This window comes from Limanda limanda, chromosome 9, assembly GCF_963576545.1.
Source record: "Limanda limanda chromosome 9, fLimLim1.1, whole genome shotgun sequence".
In the NCBI taxonomy this organism is placed as follows: Eukaryota; Metazoa; Chordata; class Actinopteri; order Pleuronectiformes; family Pleuronectidae; genus Limanda; species Limanda limanda.
The window spans coordinates 12,775,097-12,793,916 of NC_083644.1; the positions used below are offsets into that span (position 1 = coordinate 12,775,097).

General features: G+C 47.0%; 1 protein-coding gene across 1 annotated transcript; it reads right to left on the minus strand.

The window, feature by feature from the left end:
* Positions 1-577: 577 nt before the first annotated feature.
* her6 (hairy-related 6) lies at positions 578-2,400 on the minus strand. The gene is made up of 4 exons (XM_061078196.1): positions 2,080-2,400; positions 1,793-1,888; positions 1,592-1,679; positions 578-1,431 (listed from the first exon to the last, which is right to left on the minus strand). The coding sequence occupies exons 1-4, from the start codon at positions 2,185-2,187 to the stop codon at positions 896-898; spliced, it is 828 nt and encodes a 275-aa protein (XP_060934179.1). The 5' UTR covers positions 2,188-2,400; the 3' UTR covers positions 578-895.
* Between the last annotated feature and the right edge of the window lie 16,420 nt (positions 2,401-18,820).

Consider the following 18,820-nt stretch of genomic DNA (forward strand, 5'->3'; position numbering starts at 1 on the left):
AGGCTCTGAAGCTCGCAACAGGAGAGGTGAAGCTGCTGAGCTCAGCCTGAGAAACATCAGCAGCAGCAGAAAGTCCAGCTCCTGTGTCTGATTCATCTCAAAGCCTCCGTCTCCCGCCTGACTCACTCACTCCGATAAGAGAATCTCTCAGTCTGCAGCGAGCACAGGGTTTCTGCTCCAAGACACGACAGAAGATTGTGACTTGTGTCCATTGATAAACAGCCATGTTATTTTGAATAGACATGACTGTTCAGAAGTTGCTCTCTCTCTCCTGCAGAAATAATTTCTGTCTATTTGCCATAAAGTTGGTTATTAAAGGTGCTTATAAACACCTTCTGTGCGTTTGTGTCCATTTTTACACTTCTAACATTTGCCGGTTTCAACAAACGAAATCATTTCACATAAGACATATGATGAACTGAATGAAAAAGGCTCCTGGTGTGTCAGTTTTTGCTTTCACACACAGAGCAAAAACTAAGTAACGTAACAGCAATAACAGAAATTTGTAATATTGTCATTAATAGGACCAGGTTGTTTTTTTTTCTAAAAACAGAAAACAGAGAAAGAGGCGCGTGTCTTTTTTAAAATCTTTACAAATTTATTCGTCTTCCAAAACGAAGAACAGCATAAGAGCATTGAACATATCTTTGGCATCACTGAGTAAAAAAAGTACAACTTAATTATTTAAAAATGCAGTGAACGGACTTCCACGATACAGATCTCATTTCAATATGAACTTTACTCCCTTGTTAGCTGTACAAATATAGTGCATACTCTTTTCCATTTTACAAGAGAAAACAGATTAAAAAAAACAAGTTTTTCTAACATCGAACAAAGAGAGAACTATTAAGTGTCATTTTAAAGTCTTATGGTCCTTTTTCCACCCCCCCACTGTTCACCAGGGTCTCCACACTGAGTCCGAGTTGCCTGATGGCGCTCCGGGGGAAACCGCGGCCGGCACCGACGTGTTTACGTTGTTGGCGTACACCGGGATGACGGGGCCATTGGGGGCGAACGCCGCGTTGGGGATGAGGAATGCAAACTGTCCGTCCGTGGCAGGCACGATCTGGAAGCCTCCGTACACTTTGGTGGCGTCCGACGGTAAACTGGAGGGCGAGGAGCCTCCTTTGCAGGACACGGCGTTCATGGGCAGGACCTGCGGGGACGAGTTGGGGATCTGGACCATGGACTGGCCGAAGGACGGGTGCGTGGGTCCGCCGCTGGTGGGCAGCTGGTGCTGGTGCTGGTGCTGGCTGGGGTAGTTCATGGCGTTGATCTGGGTCATGCAGTTGGCCAGGTGGCCGAGCAACCGCGTCCTGACCTCGGTGTTCACGCCCTCGCAGGTGGACAGGAACCGGGTGACTTCATTCATGCACTCGCTGAAGCCCGCACGGTATTTTCCAAGCACAGTCGGATCTGTGTTGAGGGCAGCTGCAGAGAAAACACACGGGGGGAATTTTTATTATGATATTCTAATGCACATCGAGGTAAATGCATAATAAATCACCGGGGCGTGCTCTGGATAGCAGTCGTTTCACTGGGTCGTGGAGCAAAAAGCCCGAAGTCTCTAGTCCTGGAAGAGGCGACTTACCGGTCATTTGAGCCCTTTGCAGGTTCCGGAGATGCTTCACTGTCATCTCAAGGATGTCCGCCTTCTCCAGCTTCGAGTGTCTGGAGCTCTGAGGATTTAATAAAAACACACATATTGTTAGGATAACGCTCTCACTTGCTCCATGGATGTTTTACAAGCAGGATGTGAACACAAATAAACAACCGAGAGCTGAGCACTTACATCTTTTTTGAGCGCATCCAGGATGAGAGTTTTCAGCTGCCCCAAACTCTCGTTGATTCGGGCTCTTCTCCTCTTTTCCATAATTGGCTTGGATGACTGAAGGTAGAAAGAAAAAACGACACAAACTGTTAAATATACGTCTCGCATGTTTTGTGCGTAAAAGTGGAAAAACGCCAAGCTTGGGATGAAACGCGTGCGTAAAAATTGCGTCCAAAAATGAAATGATTGAAGCTTTGTGTTTTCGGATAACAGCCACTGATTAGATGTTTAATTTGGGGTTAACATACCTTTCTGTGCTCGGACGCTGTCTTGGGTTTATCGGGGGTCGTGTTCATGCTGGCCGGGGTCGCAGCGACCGGGGAGGAGGAGGTTTTTTCCATCATGTCGGAAGGCATCTTTATATGATTCGAAATATCCCACAAAACCACGACAAATTACGGTCCAACGGTGCAGGGAGGAAGGAAGGACGGGGTGAATAATTTCAGCGTTGTAAAAAATTATTATATATATATAAAAAAAAAGTCCCCTCTCCCGCAAAGAAAGACCAGAATCCTGAGAGGAGGTTAGAATCCGTGCGAGCGGTGCGCAGCAGCAGCAGCGGCTGTCAGGGGCGGATGCAGAGTCTCTGTGGGCTGCTCCGCGTGTGGCTTGTATTTATATCTGGCCCTGCACGCGAACGGCTCGTGTGAAACTTCCCAAACTTTCTTTCCCACAGTAACTTTCCACCAATCAGCGAGAGAGGCACGCGGCCCGAGGGAGGACGGCTCGTGGTCGGCGCCCTCCCATTGGTTGTTTGGCCGCTGGAGCTGGGGGCCAATGGCGCTCCGCCCGGGTCCAGGGCCCGGCCGGGGAAACTGCCTCCAGTCTTCAATCATCGGAGCGTTTACATATTAACAGTGGAGCCGCTGACTGGGCACCGCCACCAGGCTCTTATTTATCTACCAGACTAGTGATAACAGATAGTACTAATAGAGAATAATCACGAAAATACACACAAACTATGTGTTGGAATAACACCAGAAACATAACGATTCATAGGACTGTGGCAGGATTCATTTCCTATCCTGCCACAGTCCTATAAATTAATACCAACAATCAGACTTTTATCCATATCCCACGAACAAAGTTTCGGGCTATGCAAAACTCAACTGCACATATTAACAGTGGAGCGGCTGACTGGGCACCGCCACCGGGCTCTTATTTATCTACCAGACAAGTGATAACAGATAGTAATAATAGAGAATAATCATGAAAACACACACAAACTATGTGTTGGAATAACACCAGAAACATAACGATCATATTCATTTCCTATACTGCCACAGTCCTATGAATTAAAACCAACAATCAAAGATTTTATCCATATCCCACGAACAAAGTGTCGCGCTATGCAAAACTCATCTGCCCTTATTGAACTGGAAACAATCCACAAGTAAAGATAAAGTCAACACATCTGAAACACTTGTGTCTACTGTTTGAAAACCACAAGTGGGAAGTGGTTGTCTATCTGGTAATCAGAGTTTCAGTCATGTGCCATGGAGTCGCAGGAGGGAGCCCTTTTGTTTTTCTTTTCATCCAAACCTTCCCAGAAGATGGATATTGTTATAATGAACTTGGTAAAAAAAATAAAAAAATACAACAACTTGGGATGACAGCTAAAAACCACAGGAGGAGGAGTTTGCGAGTGATCTCTTATAACAACACACACACACACACACACACAGACACAGACGGAGCTATACAACACAATCTGTATTATATTCCAGAAGTGTAAAGTCAGTCTCTCCCCCCCTGTGAGAGGGATATTATTTCCCACTTCCCATCACATTCACTAATGCACAGTCTAACTATGTGGCGCAAAGTATTTTTGGCATTTGATCATCCGTCGGTGTTGTGAATGTACAGCACGTGCCAGGATGTTTTATGAGCGCGGTGGTTGGAGGTTTGGGGGGGGGGGAGGGAGAGGAGAGGAGGGAGGGAGGGAAGGAGTGCGAGAGAGGGGGGGTGGGGGTATGTGGCGGCGGCGGTGGTTTACATTAGAGGGGAAGGTAAATAGCAGCTGCTGTTTTAAAAGCCTGGGAAAACCACGCCCACAGCAGAGAGCTGGATCGGGCTCCCTTATCGGAATGTGAGCCAGAGCCGAGCAGAGATATTCCTGAGCTCACTCCTCCTCCTCCTCCTCCTCCTCCTCCTCCTCCTCCTCCTCCTCCTCTGCTCCTCCTCTGCTCCTATCGTCGCCCCACAGTGTTCAAGGCTTTTTTAAGATTTCGGGGTCATAATTTTAATTTGCCTTATCTTTATTGCAGTCGGAGAGACGTACGAGCAGTAAAGAGAGAGAGAGAGAGAGAGAGAGAGAGAGAGAGAGAGAGAGAGAGAGAGAGAGAGAGAGAGAGAGAGAGAAATGGGGCCACTAGATGCTCCACGGTGTTCAGGTTGCTGCTCACAAACACAGATATTTGAATGAGCTCGTCTCTAATGCATTAATGTCCCCGAGTTATTTAAAGTATCACTGAGGTGATTAGTCACATGATTGTTTCCTTGTATCGCCTATGCGTAAACTATTAATTAAAAAAAGAAAAAAGCAACACGAACTTTTGTCCATTAAGTAGGTTACAGCTCCATTAACTACTAATGTTGAATCGTTTCCTTTGATTATATAAAATCAGCTTTTTATTTTCACGTAGTGGAAATATTCGCACTTTGAAGTTATCTCTGTCCCGAAGAACAGAAAGAAAACCCGCGCATGATCCACGCGTAACACCGGATGCTTTCAGTGGCATGTGGCAGGAGAGGGGGGGGATCGGTAAAAGTGATAAACGTCGGTGGTAAACACGCTGAGCCAGAAACTGCGTGGCTGCGTTTCCCGAAGCACGCCGAGCTCCGTGCGTGTCTCCGCGCTGAGCTCACACTCCTCCAGCTGGAGGAGAGACCGCGACACGTGGCGCGCAGGCGGCCGGGGGAAGGCGCTCCTCGCCCGGCCTGCCGCCTGCAGCCGCGGGGCGTCGCCGGCGGCTGGCCGAGGGATCGTGGATGTGATAGGCGGCTGAGCGCTGCACTGGGAACCAGCTCCTCAGGGAAGTGATGTATAAAGTACTTGAAAGCCATACTTGAGTAAAAGTACAGATATCTTACCTGAAAGTGACTTCGGTAAAAGTAGAAGTCACCCGTCAGAAAATGACTTGAGTAAAAGTCTTAAAGTAGCTCATATTAAAAGTACTCAAGTATCAAAAGTATCTGGTGTTGAAATGTACTTAAGTATCAAAAGTAAAAGTACAAGTACCAAAATAAAAAAATGCAAAGTGCTTTTTATAGTAGGCCTATACAGACACAAAATCCAAAATGTTTCTCCTCAAGATTTATCTCAACTGACTGAAAAATTATAACAACAATATGAATATAATGTATGTAATGTATAATTTTACAAATTTTGAACCCTAGATGAGAGAGAGAGAGAGAGAGAGGTGCGTAGAGGCGTGCTGCGCCAACCTCCGCTGCTCAAGTAACGAGCCAGTTTGAGAATGTAAGAAGTAGAAAGTACAAATATTTTTGTTCAAATGTAACAAGTAAAAGTAAAAAGTCGTCAGGAAAAGAAATACTCAAGTAAAGTACAGATATGTGAAAAATCTACTTAAGTACAGAAACAAAGTATTTCTACTTTGTTACTTCCCACCACTGCCTCAGGGAACCAGTTACTTAGCCGGACACAGGAACTGGTGCAGGGACCGTTTGAGTTTCTCCCCAAGCCTTCACTTGAGCATGCAGCAAATTATAATGTCTGTACAACTACATGACATCACCGCCGGCAGTCTGAGGACGAATGAGTTACGATAACACAGTAGCTTTAAATCATATTGTCCTTTTAGTCATTTCATCTTCATTACATCTGATTCTCACTTAAAAGCTTTTGTTTGATTTCATATCAAACAGATTTCAGTCATGAACGCTGTTAAATGTGTGGTTAAAATTTGGGTTTACACTCCAGCAGCTGTAATTTCAGAATGAGTAACCGGCATGTGGAGACATCAGTGAAACCGCATACATGTCTTGTGTTTAGTGGTAAACTGGAGGAGGCCGGTCTGTACATGTGCCCAGACCTGCAGTAATCCTAAAGATCCCTCATGCACAACAATGTTTCTTCTGTCCAGCGCAGCAGCAACACGTCTCATTGTTGTGAGCTGCACACCTGAGTCACTTCCCTGCACAATGCCACTGACAGAGTTCCAAAACAAATGTGCTGATGTGAGGCAGACAGAGTGTAGGTTTGGAAACGCTCTCCGCCTCAATGACTTTCTCACGCTCATGTTGCAAGAGATCCCTGGTGGTGCACTGAGTCACCGAGCCTCGGGTCTGTCGCTCCCTCCCTTCTGCCTGCGAGTTGAACGTCTTATCGGGGGTGCACCTGGCTCCCTGGAGTGTTACCTGTTGCTGTGTGTCAACTCCTCTATCACAAGAGGTCTGTGGGAACCAGGCGGACTCACCGTGAAGGAGAGCCTATACAAGCTTCTGATCACACCATGTTTAAGGTCACTTCACTGAGGAATTAGCAGTCTTTATACCTGTGAGCCCCCTCCGCTGTCCCGTGCACCAACTGTCATCCCTCTCCATCTTATCCTCTCTTCTTTTTTTTATCACATTTTTATATTGCCCCCTCCCTTCCCCCTTTATCTCCCTCTTCCTCTTTTTTTCATTCTACCGCTCCCAGTCTTTCCCAGGCCTCATATCTTTATTGAGCCCTCTCGACCATGGACCTCCACACACTGCAATAATGCAATTAGCCAGTGAGATTGTGGGACTGAAGTGTGTGAAAGTGTGTGATATTGCACTCACAAAACAATCTGGCCCACTGTCACACGCTGCTCATGTCTTAATGATTAAGCCATTGATGAAAGGCGCCTCTGCCAAGGGTTCTCCTGCAGGTGCCGCAAAGGTTACCACGTGTGTGCTCATACACGCACACATAAACACACACACACACACACATAAACACACTATGGGGTGAAACTGACTATGTTCCTATGAAAATTCCTATGGTGGCATTTAGGCTTCATTACTTGCTGGCAAGAGGAGTGGGAAATAAGCAGGCAGGCAGACTGGCTGTATCAAGGCCGGCCTTGAGGTGTCATGTGGCTGCCGCTGCCAAACTGAGGGTGGCACTGTGTCGACACAGCCTGCCTTCCCAAGAGGCTGCCGCACTGTGGTCGAATGACTCGTCTCATCCAACAGTTCACAACGTGAGGAGCGTGATCAAGAAGTTACCAGAAATCATTTGGCTTCCTAAGAAGCAGGGCGGCTAATGTGGGCACAGCCACTGTCTGTCAACAGTACTTTGTTGTTGTACTTGGAAACTGAGAGGAGGCTTAAACACACAGCTCTGGAGAACCTTTCACTGGCAGCTTGCAGAGGTAAAGCTGCTTTAAAAATAGCTTGTATTTTACATTTCAACTTAAAATTTATGACTTAAAAACAGGAATGTGAAAAAGGTATTTAACCTAAAGGTCAATTTACTCACTTTTAACCACATCCCACAAATGAAGATCGTTCAGTTATCAAAAAGACGGTTATCTTGATGTCAAATTATCCTATCTATGGAACTTTTGACACATTATAATAAAGAAACAAGAAAAAGATGTGGATAACAGCTCTGGAAAACAGGATTCATAGCACATGTTCCAATAAAGAAGAGAGGAAGAGCACAAATGCACGTACACAATGTAGATTTCAAATCATTCAATGACAGGCTTTGCAGTAAAAATGTAGAAAAATCTATTTAGCCTTGCTGCACACAATGTGTTTTAATGAGACACATTTGAACAATAACCAATGTTAGCAATGGAAACAATAATACATCGGGTTCATTTGCTATACATCTGTTAGGTCATGAATTTGTTGCCAAGCCTTCAGCTCCGCGAAACATAAAGTTTGATCAAACTGGCAAAATGCATGTGCCTACATTTGCCAGTGATTAGCAATACTGTAAGAACTCTATGGCCGCGTATGGAGCACCACCCACAGCCGGTCAGAGGAGCGTGACCCAGCAGACGGAGGGTCGCGTGAAAGCGATAAGCTCTGACAATGTACAGAAAGCATTGAATGATAGCAGAGCCCGTCGTTACCCATATTGGAGCGTGTGAGAGAGTAAGTGGAGCGGAGTTTATGCGTGTGTGTGTGTGTGTGTGTGAGCGCATCATCCCAGCGTGGCATGGATGTGTGTTGTTAGTGGGAGTGGAGTAGGACCTGTGCTCAGCTGCTGTTAGCGAGGCCAGCCAAGGCTTGGAGAGCAGGATCAAAGCCGGGACAAAGAGAGAGGAGAACTGACAGATCCTCCAAGCAGAGAGAACACAAGGAGGAGAGCGGAGAGGAGATGAGGGGGTTTGGAGGCTCTCCAGATACAGCCGCACACATCGCTTACCTCCCCTCACACACACACACACACACACACAGACACAAACCGAGGTGCCTGGAGCAGCCTGGGAGCAAGGAAAACAATAAGTACAGTGAATCTACTCACGCTTTCTTTCTTTTCACACACATACACACACACACACACACACTCTCGCACACACAGAGAGATCAGCGCGGGTCACTGTGAGCCTCGCAGACACAGGCGCTGGGCTGCTGCGTTTTGGCTCAAACAGAGAAATGTTTTAAGGCCTCGGTGCCGGGCTGCAGACCGGAGCGTCCCCAGGCGGCCGCCACCGCCTCCCTCCACTGCTTCTCCACTTCAGAGACCAAGACATTCACACTTCCTTTAGGGGTCTCTCTCTCTCCTTTGCTCCGTCTCCTTCTTACTCACCCCCCCGACCGCATCCATCCCCCCCCCAGCAGCTTCCATCCATCCATCCACGTCACTCCTCCTCCTCTCTCTCTCTCTCTCTCTCTCTTCCATCCCTTCCATCTGACCCTCTCCTTTTTCCTCTGATGCCTCCTGGAACAGAGTAGCGTTATTTGCATGCGTGGGGGAGACCGTGTAGCGTCGAGGGTCAGAGGTCATGGTGAGTCAAACCCAGCAGCGGTGGAGAGGAAGCAGTTGGGGAGAAGACCAGCGAGTTGGTCTGGGTCTCTGGTTAGCATGCCTGAGGCGGGAGCATACTGGGAATACGGCTGCTGCTGCTGCTGCTGATAGTGGTGGTGGTGGTGGTGGTGGTGCGGGTGGGGGTGCACTCATGCAAATGCAATGTAACCACCATTTACTGGATGTTCTGACTCTTTGTACAAGGAGCTCAAACTGTCAAACTACAGGAAAGATAAAAGAAAACATAGCCTCAGATTTGGTTTCAGATATTTGGAATTGCACGAGTGTATTATCATAATTACAATCAGTACCTGAACTTAATTTAACTCACTGGGTTGTGTGCTCATGGCTAAATTTGAAGCACTGAACTCCGGACATTCTCCTTAAATTTTGTGGAGCTGAATGTGAGAATGTCAGAGTCAATATCTCTGGAAATTTTCCCTTCCAGCCCCTAAGTAAAATGTCCAAGTGAGCCCATGTAAAAATACTGCAGGAAAAGGAGGAGAATTCACTGTGAGCGAGTGGGCATGTTGATCAAACGCTTTATGGATCCAAAAATCTAAAAAAACTAACAAAATTCTCAGGATAACAAAAGAGGACTCTGACAAAGATATCAACTGGGAAAGACAACAGGATTTGAGAGCTTTTGGGCTTGAGGGCTGACACCAGTGGAGATGTGCAGTAAAGACAAACACATGATTTCCACAGTGAAGTTCTTCCTGTACCTCCTGTGTGCTCAACTCCAATCGCTCTTCTCACCTGAATGTTGAGACCACTTGGACAATCCGCTGCCTTCTTCACATGTAAAAGACACAATTCTGAAATACTCTGACCGGCACCATTTTCTGCATTTAATCTAAAAGGCCTTAAAAGCTGTTATCAGCCTTAAAAGCTGTTATCAGCTTTTAAGGCCAGATTCACCAGTGAGAGAAAACTGATCTTAGGAGAATAATCAGTCTCTTATGGAGATATTTCCCTTTGTTTCAAAACCAGTTCCCAGATTTGAACAAACATAGGAACACCACTGAAGTATTACATTTCTCTTTCCATCCATTAACCGTCAGGTCCACATAAAACGGAGTTGTGGTGAATCCCAGAGTGTTTCTTGTTTACTCTCAGCGAACACTGGGACATTTGAATTACAGGTGCATGAAGCCTCCCTCATTTCCTTTCGAGGAGGCCGTTTGTTGACTGCAGATAAGAGGGCCAGTCTTTGAAGAGGCAGGAACGCATGCACACACACACACACACACACACACACACACGCATACAGCTTCCTAAACTGACAGCTTGATGCTGTGAATCATTATGTTTAAAAGGCCCAGTTTAGTGTAAACAAACACACGCAGAGTATCGATGCAGATCCTTTCTGATGCAGGCACTGGTCCCCCCCCCCCCCCGTACTGTCAGACTCAGATGAAACGTGTCACATTCAAGGCTTATTCATATTTGCATGAGGGTGATAAGTTTAAACGCTTTTAACGGAGCGGTGAAGGGTTACGTTTAGAATGATGAAAGCGTTTCCTCTTCCCGACAAGCTGTTTCAATTTGCAGAGGACGATTGATGAAATAAGACAGGCTGGGTATATTTATGAAATTCATATTAATAAGTAACAAAATCAACACAACATCAAGCAAATAGGGTTTTCGGTCCAAGAGAGAGTTTGTCAGGTTCATGCCCCACGTTAGAGAGGTCCTGCTCTGCTGAAGAGTCCTCCAGCAAACTGCTGACCTCCTACTGGATCCAGCTGTTCTGCACAATAGCTGCCCATGACCTCTGACCTCCCCGGAGGGAAGAATGCTTAGCTGCACTGTGGGAATCAGCGGGGTATTACATTGTTAACACCGAAATGTGATTATTACTAATGACTTGAGAAATAATTCATCAAATCTCGGAGTTTTGCTGCTGAGCTAACCTGGCAGAGGGCAGAGCTGTCTGCGAGGATGCCCTGGGAGGCCCTCCAGCCCTTTCTCTCCGCCTACCTGGGCCAAGGCCAACCTTATCAGACAAGAGGGCCCGAGGATTACTCTCCCCCCAGAGCATTAGCCTCCCTCCTGGAGAAAAAGGGCAGCCATCTCTCCCTCCTCTCTTCCACCTCGAGCCCTCGTCTCCCCCCCCTCCTTCGGCCCTCAGCACTCCACCTTTCCCGTGGGAGTTTGCAAAGCCGGGATAACCTTGAGACCTCATCTGGTCCGCTGCCAGGAACATTAAAGAAATTCCCTCCTTCCCTCCTTTTCTCTTTCTATCCTCACCTCTCCTGTACACCCCCCACCTCACCGCCCCCTCCAGCCCTCCTCCTGATCACCGGGACATTTTTTTTTTTCTCCCTGTGCCCCCTTTTCTCTCCGCCTCACCTCATTTTTAGACTCCCTTTTTTTTTGCCTTCTCAGCCTCCTCTGATTGTGACTAAGATTAGCCCTTTTTTCTCTCCGTCTCCCTCCCTCGTTTCCTCCTTTCTCGTCTTCGACAGGAGAAAGAGAGAGGGTGGGGGCTCGAGTAAAGTGAAAGAAAGAGCTGTTCACATGATCTCCTGCGTGGTTGACTATTATCTCTGGTTTGTGAAGCTGCCAATTTCAATTTATCCAGCCCTGTTATCAGGCCCAAAAATAAACGGCTCATTTGAAAAGTGGAAATCAAACTGTCCCGACAGGAGGGATGAGTGACATTGATTGCAAACTAACTGTTTTGGTGGCAGGCTGCACTTTGTGTGGCTTTTGTCTCTTGCCTCTCATTCCCCCCCCCCCACTCTGCCTCTCTACCTATTCTTTCTGTGGGCTTCACGGCTGTCATATTCCTTTAGTGCTGCAAAGGTCAAGTGCTGCTTGCTGCCTGTGAGATCTGAGGGAGCTCAGGGATATTCAGGCGCACCCCCACCCCCCCCCTTCACCTCGCTTTGTGGCCACAATGCTCCTCGCTGCGAGCTCCCCTGTGCTGCCACCGGCCGGCGGCGGCGGCGGCAGCGGTAGCCGGCCGGGTTGCAGAGGAATGTGTTTATCCCCCTGTAGTTAGCTCCCTTCTTTCATGTTCCCCGGCTCCTCAAACTTGATCTGTTTTCAACACACCACACAGAGAGGGGCCCCACGGTCCTGCAGGACAGCAGCGGGGATCAATTCACAATGTTTACAGTCACCAGAAATGATAAGTAATGAAGACAAGGGGGAGACAGGGACCAAGAGGAAGAGACGGGAAGAACTTCAAAGGGGAAAGTAATGATTTACATCTTGTCCAAGTTGGAGTAGATTTTCACTCGGTACTTTCTACTCTGGCCTGGTCGTGTTACAGTATATTCCCCTCAGACAAGCTGTGTTTTTATTCAGGAGTTCAAAACGGAGGCTTTCATGTGGCCCCCAGATTTTCGACAAGGAAATGAAGAGAGTTTACAAACAGCCGGGATGGGCTTTGTAATAGTTTCCCATGACATCAGTACTGATGGGGCCTCAAGGGGCTGTGAACCGAATCCTCTGTGAGGCATTGCTCTCGCTCTCTTTCTCTCCGCCTCGCACACACACACAGACCCACACACAGGTATGACCTCATCACCGCCGCATTCCAGGTTTCACCTTTCTGCCCCACATCCTCGCTGAAGTCTCTCCCTCTCAGTCATGTTAACACCTTATCTGCCCTCTCACCTCCCCTCACTGCCACACCCATCTCAGGCTCCATTGTTCCCCCATCAGAGGAGCTTCAGCTTTCAACGAGGAGATGAGCTAACCACCACCACCGCTACAGGGTCGCAGGCCTGCTGGCTACAAACTCTCATCCTCATACTGGTTTTCGGCAATTAGTTTCTCTTCTCCACCCACTCAAGCCTGCACGCACTCACTGTTGGGCAAAGGATTATGGGAAAGGCCATTGACATATAAGTGCTTGGGCTGGAGTCAAGTGTTGGCTGCTGCAGTGTTAATTTCAGTGGGTTAAAAGGGCTGGTTGGCTCACAGCAGCTCCTCAAGGGCCATTAGCGGTGCCACTTTCTATACGGTGTGGCCTAACAATGAAGAGAATGATATCTAGTGTACATAATCTGTATTCATTCAACACAGAGCAACACTGTGCTGACTACGTCCATTCACACCATCCACTTTTCCACTCAACTTAATCCATATAGGATAACAAATTCTTTTTAAGTCACCTAAACGCACCGCCCCCCCCAGGCTAAAGTAAAGGGACTGCATCAACATGTTGAGCTTTCAGAGAGGCTGATAGCATTATGTAGGAAACCCTCCTAAAGGCACAGTTTACCCTGAAACGCAGACACTATCTGCTCTGTGGAAACTTCACGGAAATACAATTAAACCGGACAACCCAACACAGACTGCAATATGACCTGGGTTCCACCTCGGTGGGTTTTACTGGCCCTCCCTTCAGTGGAATACAAATGTGAGATTATTGCATTTTGATTTTGTATTTTGTCAACAGCTCTCGATACAGGTGTGAGCTCATCCAAAACACATTGAGGACACATTTGAGATCTAATCCCTCACATTCAGAGGTGTCTGGTGGCCGCATTCTTTTCACTGTGTGAAGCCAAATGTGTCCTGGGCCACATATGAAGGACTGTACAGCTGATCCTCCTCAGACCATATAGTTTCCTAATGAATGGAAAATATCTGTACACTTTTCAGTGTTTCCCATATACTGTGGCCACCACTACAGTGAGTGTAAAAGAGAGCAAAATCATATTTCATGGTACAGTTGCACGCAGCACATTTTTTTTCGCTCGGCTCCTTCTGGCTCTACTCTCTCCCTCTCATGGCAGCGGACCCATCTGTGTAGTCAGAATGGCTTTAAAGGGAAAACATAATTTGGTCTTTGGTGAACAAGTTGCACACGTTTCTTTGTGTATAGAGCCGGGAAGTGCGATCCCATCACAAGTGGAGACACACTATAATGCCAAATGTGAAGTGACGTAGCATGACAGAGTGGAGCGGTAAATTACTGACTGAGCCGGGAAAGACCCAAAATGAACACTGTAAGCGGACTTAGTGGGCTTGTGCATGGCTCCCTGGGTGTCTGCCCCAGGCTTGGTGGTGCTGTGGCCATGCTGGGCGCACTCTGAACCGGGCAGAGGAGCTGTCTGAGGTCCCTGGGTTTGTGCCACGGAGACGTGCGCTCTGCCTGGGCCGGTGGAGCTGTGCATGGATCCCATGGTGACTGCCCCGGGCCTGGTACAGCCCCCACCCGCGGTCTGACGGCTCGGTACCAACCCTGCCTAATTTTCCGGCCAGGAAAAACTCTGTAAAAAGATAATCAGAAAAAAAATATTCAGGAGCAAAAATGACCACGAGCCATTTCTTTGGATGTAAAGGCGCGCTCTCCCACTTGCAAAGGATCTCGGGTATGTAAACAAAGGCAACAGGCAAAGTGCTAATATTATTCCAAGGCCTTGTTTACAATGCTAAAATATTTCCGTGGACAGAGGCGCTACCTGTCCTTGCTCTCTTTAGCCAAGTGAAAAGATATTCTCATTTATTGTTATGCAGCTATTCTGCCTGTGGCGCACTTAGCACGGCTGGTAGGAGGAGTGTATGGTCCTGTACTGTCCTCTCACTGAACTGTGTGGTCGTTCACATTTATACATTTTATAAATTAAAGACTGAAAGACTAACTTGAATATGATCAACATCAACACTTAATGACTTTTCAAAAGCAGAACCAGACACAACATTTCGCTACTGGACTTACACTGCATGTAATCTTTCAGTTTTGGGCTCAGTCTTTTAGACTTCAAGGCCGGTCAATTAACTGCACATGCTCACAGCACCGCATTTATTTTTATTTTTATGGTTTAGGGTTCAGGTATGTTTAGACAGCTAAAACACTTCTAGAAGTTAGAAAAATATTGTTATCATTGTGAAATAATAGAAATCTCACCTATACAGTATCTGCATGGAATTTAAAGCTGGTTACAAAACTAAATTCTTCATATGCCCATCACCATCTCAGCCGACATCCTCTGACCCACAGTACATCACTATTAAGCTGCTTTCAGTACAAATATCTCAGGTTGAAAAGGAGGTGCCATACACTTAGAAGACTGTCTGTCAAACTGAAAATGTACAGGTCATGTCCTGTCTCCTATATGCTCTACCCAGATGCCCCCCCCTCACCCGGATGTTCAGGAAATTCTCCTGATGTGAACGCCTCTCGCCCGGACAATATCTCTGTTTTGTTCTTCATATGGTTAAGACCCATTTTTCAGAGTTCATGTCTGAAAACATTAATGACGATTATTCCACATAGTGAGATTTCCTATTTGGTCCAGAATAGGATCGGACATGAATCACTTATGCTGAATATTTTAATAGACTATGTGGAAGACAAATCCATATGTCAACACAGCTAACAGTAGTTTAACTCACACAGTGAGGGGGTCAAAAGTTCAGAGCCAGGGCGTCACTGAGGAAGCTGGGCTCATGTCCTGGAGCAAGGTGCTTTAACAGGATTAAACAGCAGCCTATCAGATCCATTTGGGATAACAACATCTGTCAAATGAACCACTTCACTGGCTGGCCTGATACCTGTCCTGCCTCCACTTATCTAGAGATCAACTCTCTTATCACAAACAGATCAGAAGCTACTTGAAAGGGTTTGCCTTTGGCGAAGTGAGTTACAGAAGTGCAGTCCTCTCACGGCTATAGAGAAGGCAAAGGGCATGGCAGGGACACGCTGGAAGAGTGCAGACTGTTTCCACGTGGCAGCATAAGTTCTGCTGTTTATCCACCTGTTGTAGGCGAGCACAGTGCATCGCAGGTGCCCTCAGCAGAGCAAGTCCCGCTTGGCAGGAAGTAAAACTCCAGTCAAACAGGATTTAGTGATTTGGTGGCCTGGTAAAGGTCAGTGACCAGAGGGAAAGATATTCAGGCAGTTGTTGCAAACCCAGAGGAACATTGCTGCCCTGTGCAGAGGTTTTGCCGCGGCAGCTTAAAACGTAACTGCAGCTCACAGGGGTCAGCCTTGTGCCATAAGAAAAAAATGAGATGATGAAAAGTGGTAAACAAAAAAAGACATTTGGATAGGTTATGCATTTTTATTACATTCACAAATTACTGGGGCGGAGAAGTATCCAACGACAGGGCCATGTTTCCCACACATCCACCAATTACTCCCCTGTGATGGCAGCTAATCCGCATCCGCCCTGGCCCGGCATTTGCCCACCCAGAACCTGTTCAACCCCTGACTCTCAGGCCAAAGCTTATGCTAAAAGCCTCACTTACAGAACAATATAAAAGCTCCAGTGCCTATAACTTATCCCTGCACTGACTGAAGTTAGACATCCAGCGCACCCCGGCCCCAAACTCCCACTCTTATCTCATCCGTTGCCGTATTTCAGCACCCTCAGACGCAGTTCTCTTCAAATCCTCTGACTCATTCCCTGATCCCCTTTCCCTCCTTTTCGAACCAATCCCCCTTCTTCTACTGAGTAACTTTAATTGTCCTGGGAAAGTCATGGTTGGTCCGCGGGGCACAAAGCACCAGTTTATAATTAATGTTACAGAGGAGGGATTACAGGAAGCTCTGGGCAGCCTGATCTGAGAAGCCATGACAGAGAGTGTGTGATCTTCCTGCCCGGGCCAGACTCAGAGGGCCTGCATGCACGCGTATATGTGTGTCTGTGTGTGCATGTGTGTGTGTGTGTGTGTGTGTGTGTGTGTGTGTGTGTGTGTGTGTGTCTGTGTGTGTGTGTGTAATCCATCAGAACAATGGGGGAGCTCCCTCCCTTGCACAGGCTAAGTTATGCCTTCATCACCCCGGCCATCTGCACCACCGTACACACTAACGGGGTACATCCTATCTACTGCACTGGAATGTGGGCAACAGGTTCCATTCAGCCCTGACAAAGCTGCGAATGTGACTGAAGAACCCAGAAGGGGTCTTGTGCTGTTTACCATTGGCCCTGGGAGGGTGGAGTTTAAGGTGTGTGTGTGTGTGGAGGAACCATAGGAGGAGGGGTGGGACCAGAACGCCTGCCAGGCCAGGTGTGAGGCTGGGGGCTATGCACGTAAAAACATGAAACACTGCACTCCACCACACCAAGCGAGGCATTAATACATTACATATAGAAAGCGAATGTTCTTCAAAATCTTAACTCCAAACCCGCTGATGGCTGGTGTCAACCAAATATACAGTTGAATTGAAGCGAAATAAGACTACGCGTAGTTTTAAGAAAATAGCAAGCACAATAGAACTGGTGGAATTCAAATGATTCCAATAGTGATGAAGACAAGAGGAGGAGGAGGAGGAGGATCAAGAATCAGCAGGTTGTTATCAGGTCTTGCCCTCTGGCACTAGGACAGGAGCACGGCTGCCTGTCTTTCATCAACAGTATGCAGGATAAGAGCGCGTCTTACACATCAACTCCTGTGTGTGTGTGTGTGTGTGTGTGTATGAATCTCTGTGTGTGTGTGTGTATGAATCTCTGTGTGTGTAAAGAGGGGGCACGTAAGGGCCCAGACTGCCTGCAGGGCCCCCCACGCAGATGAGCAGGGGCATAGAAGCGTTTGGCAGGGAAAGGAGAGAAGTGCGTTCATGAATGCGTGTGTGTGTCTGTGCATGCTTGGGTGTACCTCGGGGAGTACGCATGTGTTTGTGAGTAAGGGAGGGAGGTAAGGACGGAGTGAGTCAGCCAGCTTGGGCCTATTTTGTCTCCTCTCCACCCTCCCTCCCTTCTTGCTCACCTCTCATTTTGTTCCTTTATCCCTCTCTCTGCTTCTTACTCATTTCTTCCATCCTTCTACATGTATCCAGCCCTCCCTCCCATACACACACACACACACACACACACACACACACACACACACACACACACACACACACACACAAAAACACACACACAAACACACACAGCCGCCTCTCATTCTCAGACAGTAGCAGCCGGGGGCCAGGAGACTGCTGGTGGAGGCTGTATCGATCTTTTTACAGCTGTGGGGGCGGCTGCACACACACACACACACACACACACACACACACACACACACACACACACACACACACACACACACACACACACACACACACACACACACACACACACACACACACACACACACACACACACACACACACACACACACACACACACACACAAGCACACACAGGATTCCTAACCTTGAAGTGATGGCGGTGGATGTAAGGGGGCTCGGGGTTCGACCTGGTGTGACACCCTGAAATCTGGCAGGCTTTCTTCCGCTAACCTCTGGAAGCTCGTCCAAAACCCACGTGTGCACCCACACAAACGCTTAATCACCCACATGCAAACAGAGAAGAGTACATGGAAACATGGCTGTTGATATGAATGCAATGCGGTAGATTTTACATGGTGCACATATGAGAGTTGTTGATTGAAAATGAAGTATTCAGGTTCTCTCATCGTCTTAAGATGGACATTTAGTTTAGAAAACATGTTTTTTCTATTTTCTTTAACTTGTCGTATCGCCAAGGATATTATGTTTCCATTGCCGCTTGTTTGTTTGTCTATTTCGCCAAAAGAATTACTTAAAAACTAGAGAAAAGATTTGGGAAACATTTTGTGGAGGGGTGGGGCATTACCCAAAGAAGAACCCATTACATTTTCTGAGTGGATCCAGACATTTACCCCCCCAACGTTCTTTAATATGCCGATGGGGGTTTTCCTTGGCAGATTTATGCACTCCCCCTTGGTGTAAATCAACACAGTGGTAAAGTTGGTGAACATTAATTAATTCTTCACTTGAAGGCTTCACAGTTCAAAAGTTAGCTCATATTGTCATATGTAGCTGCCAAATTTGCAACATGAAATAGTTTTGTTGTCTGGCATTTGACATCATACGACTTCCTCGCAACTCATGTAGCATGTAGGACTCATATATTTAAAGTGTCATCATTTGTGCTGTTGCCACCATTGGCGATTAGCGTCTAAGCACTGCTTTCAAATCACTTTAGTGCAATAGAATCATTTAAATAGTTTAAATAGATCATACCAGAATACACAAAACCATTTCGTGAGGAAAACAACGATCACAAAGCGTCAGGGTAAATG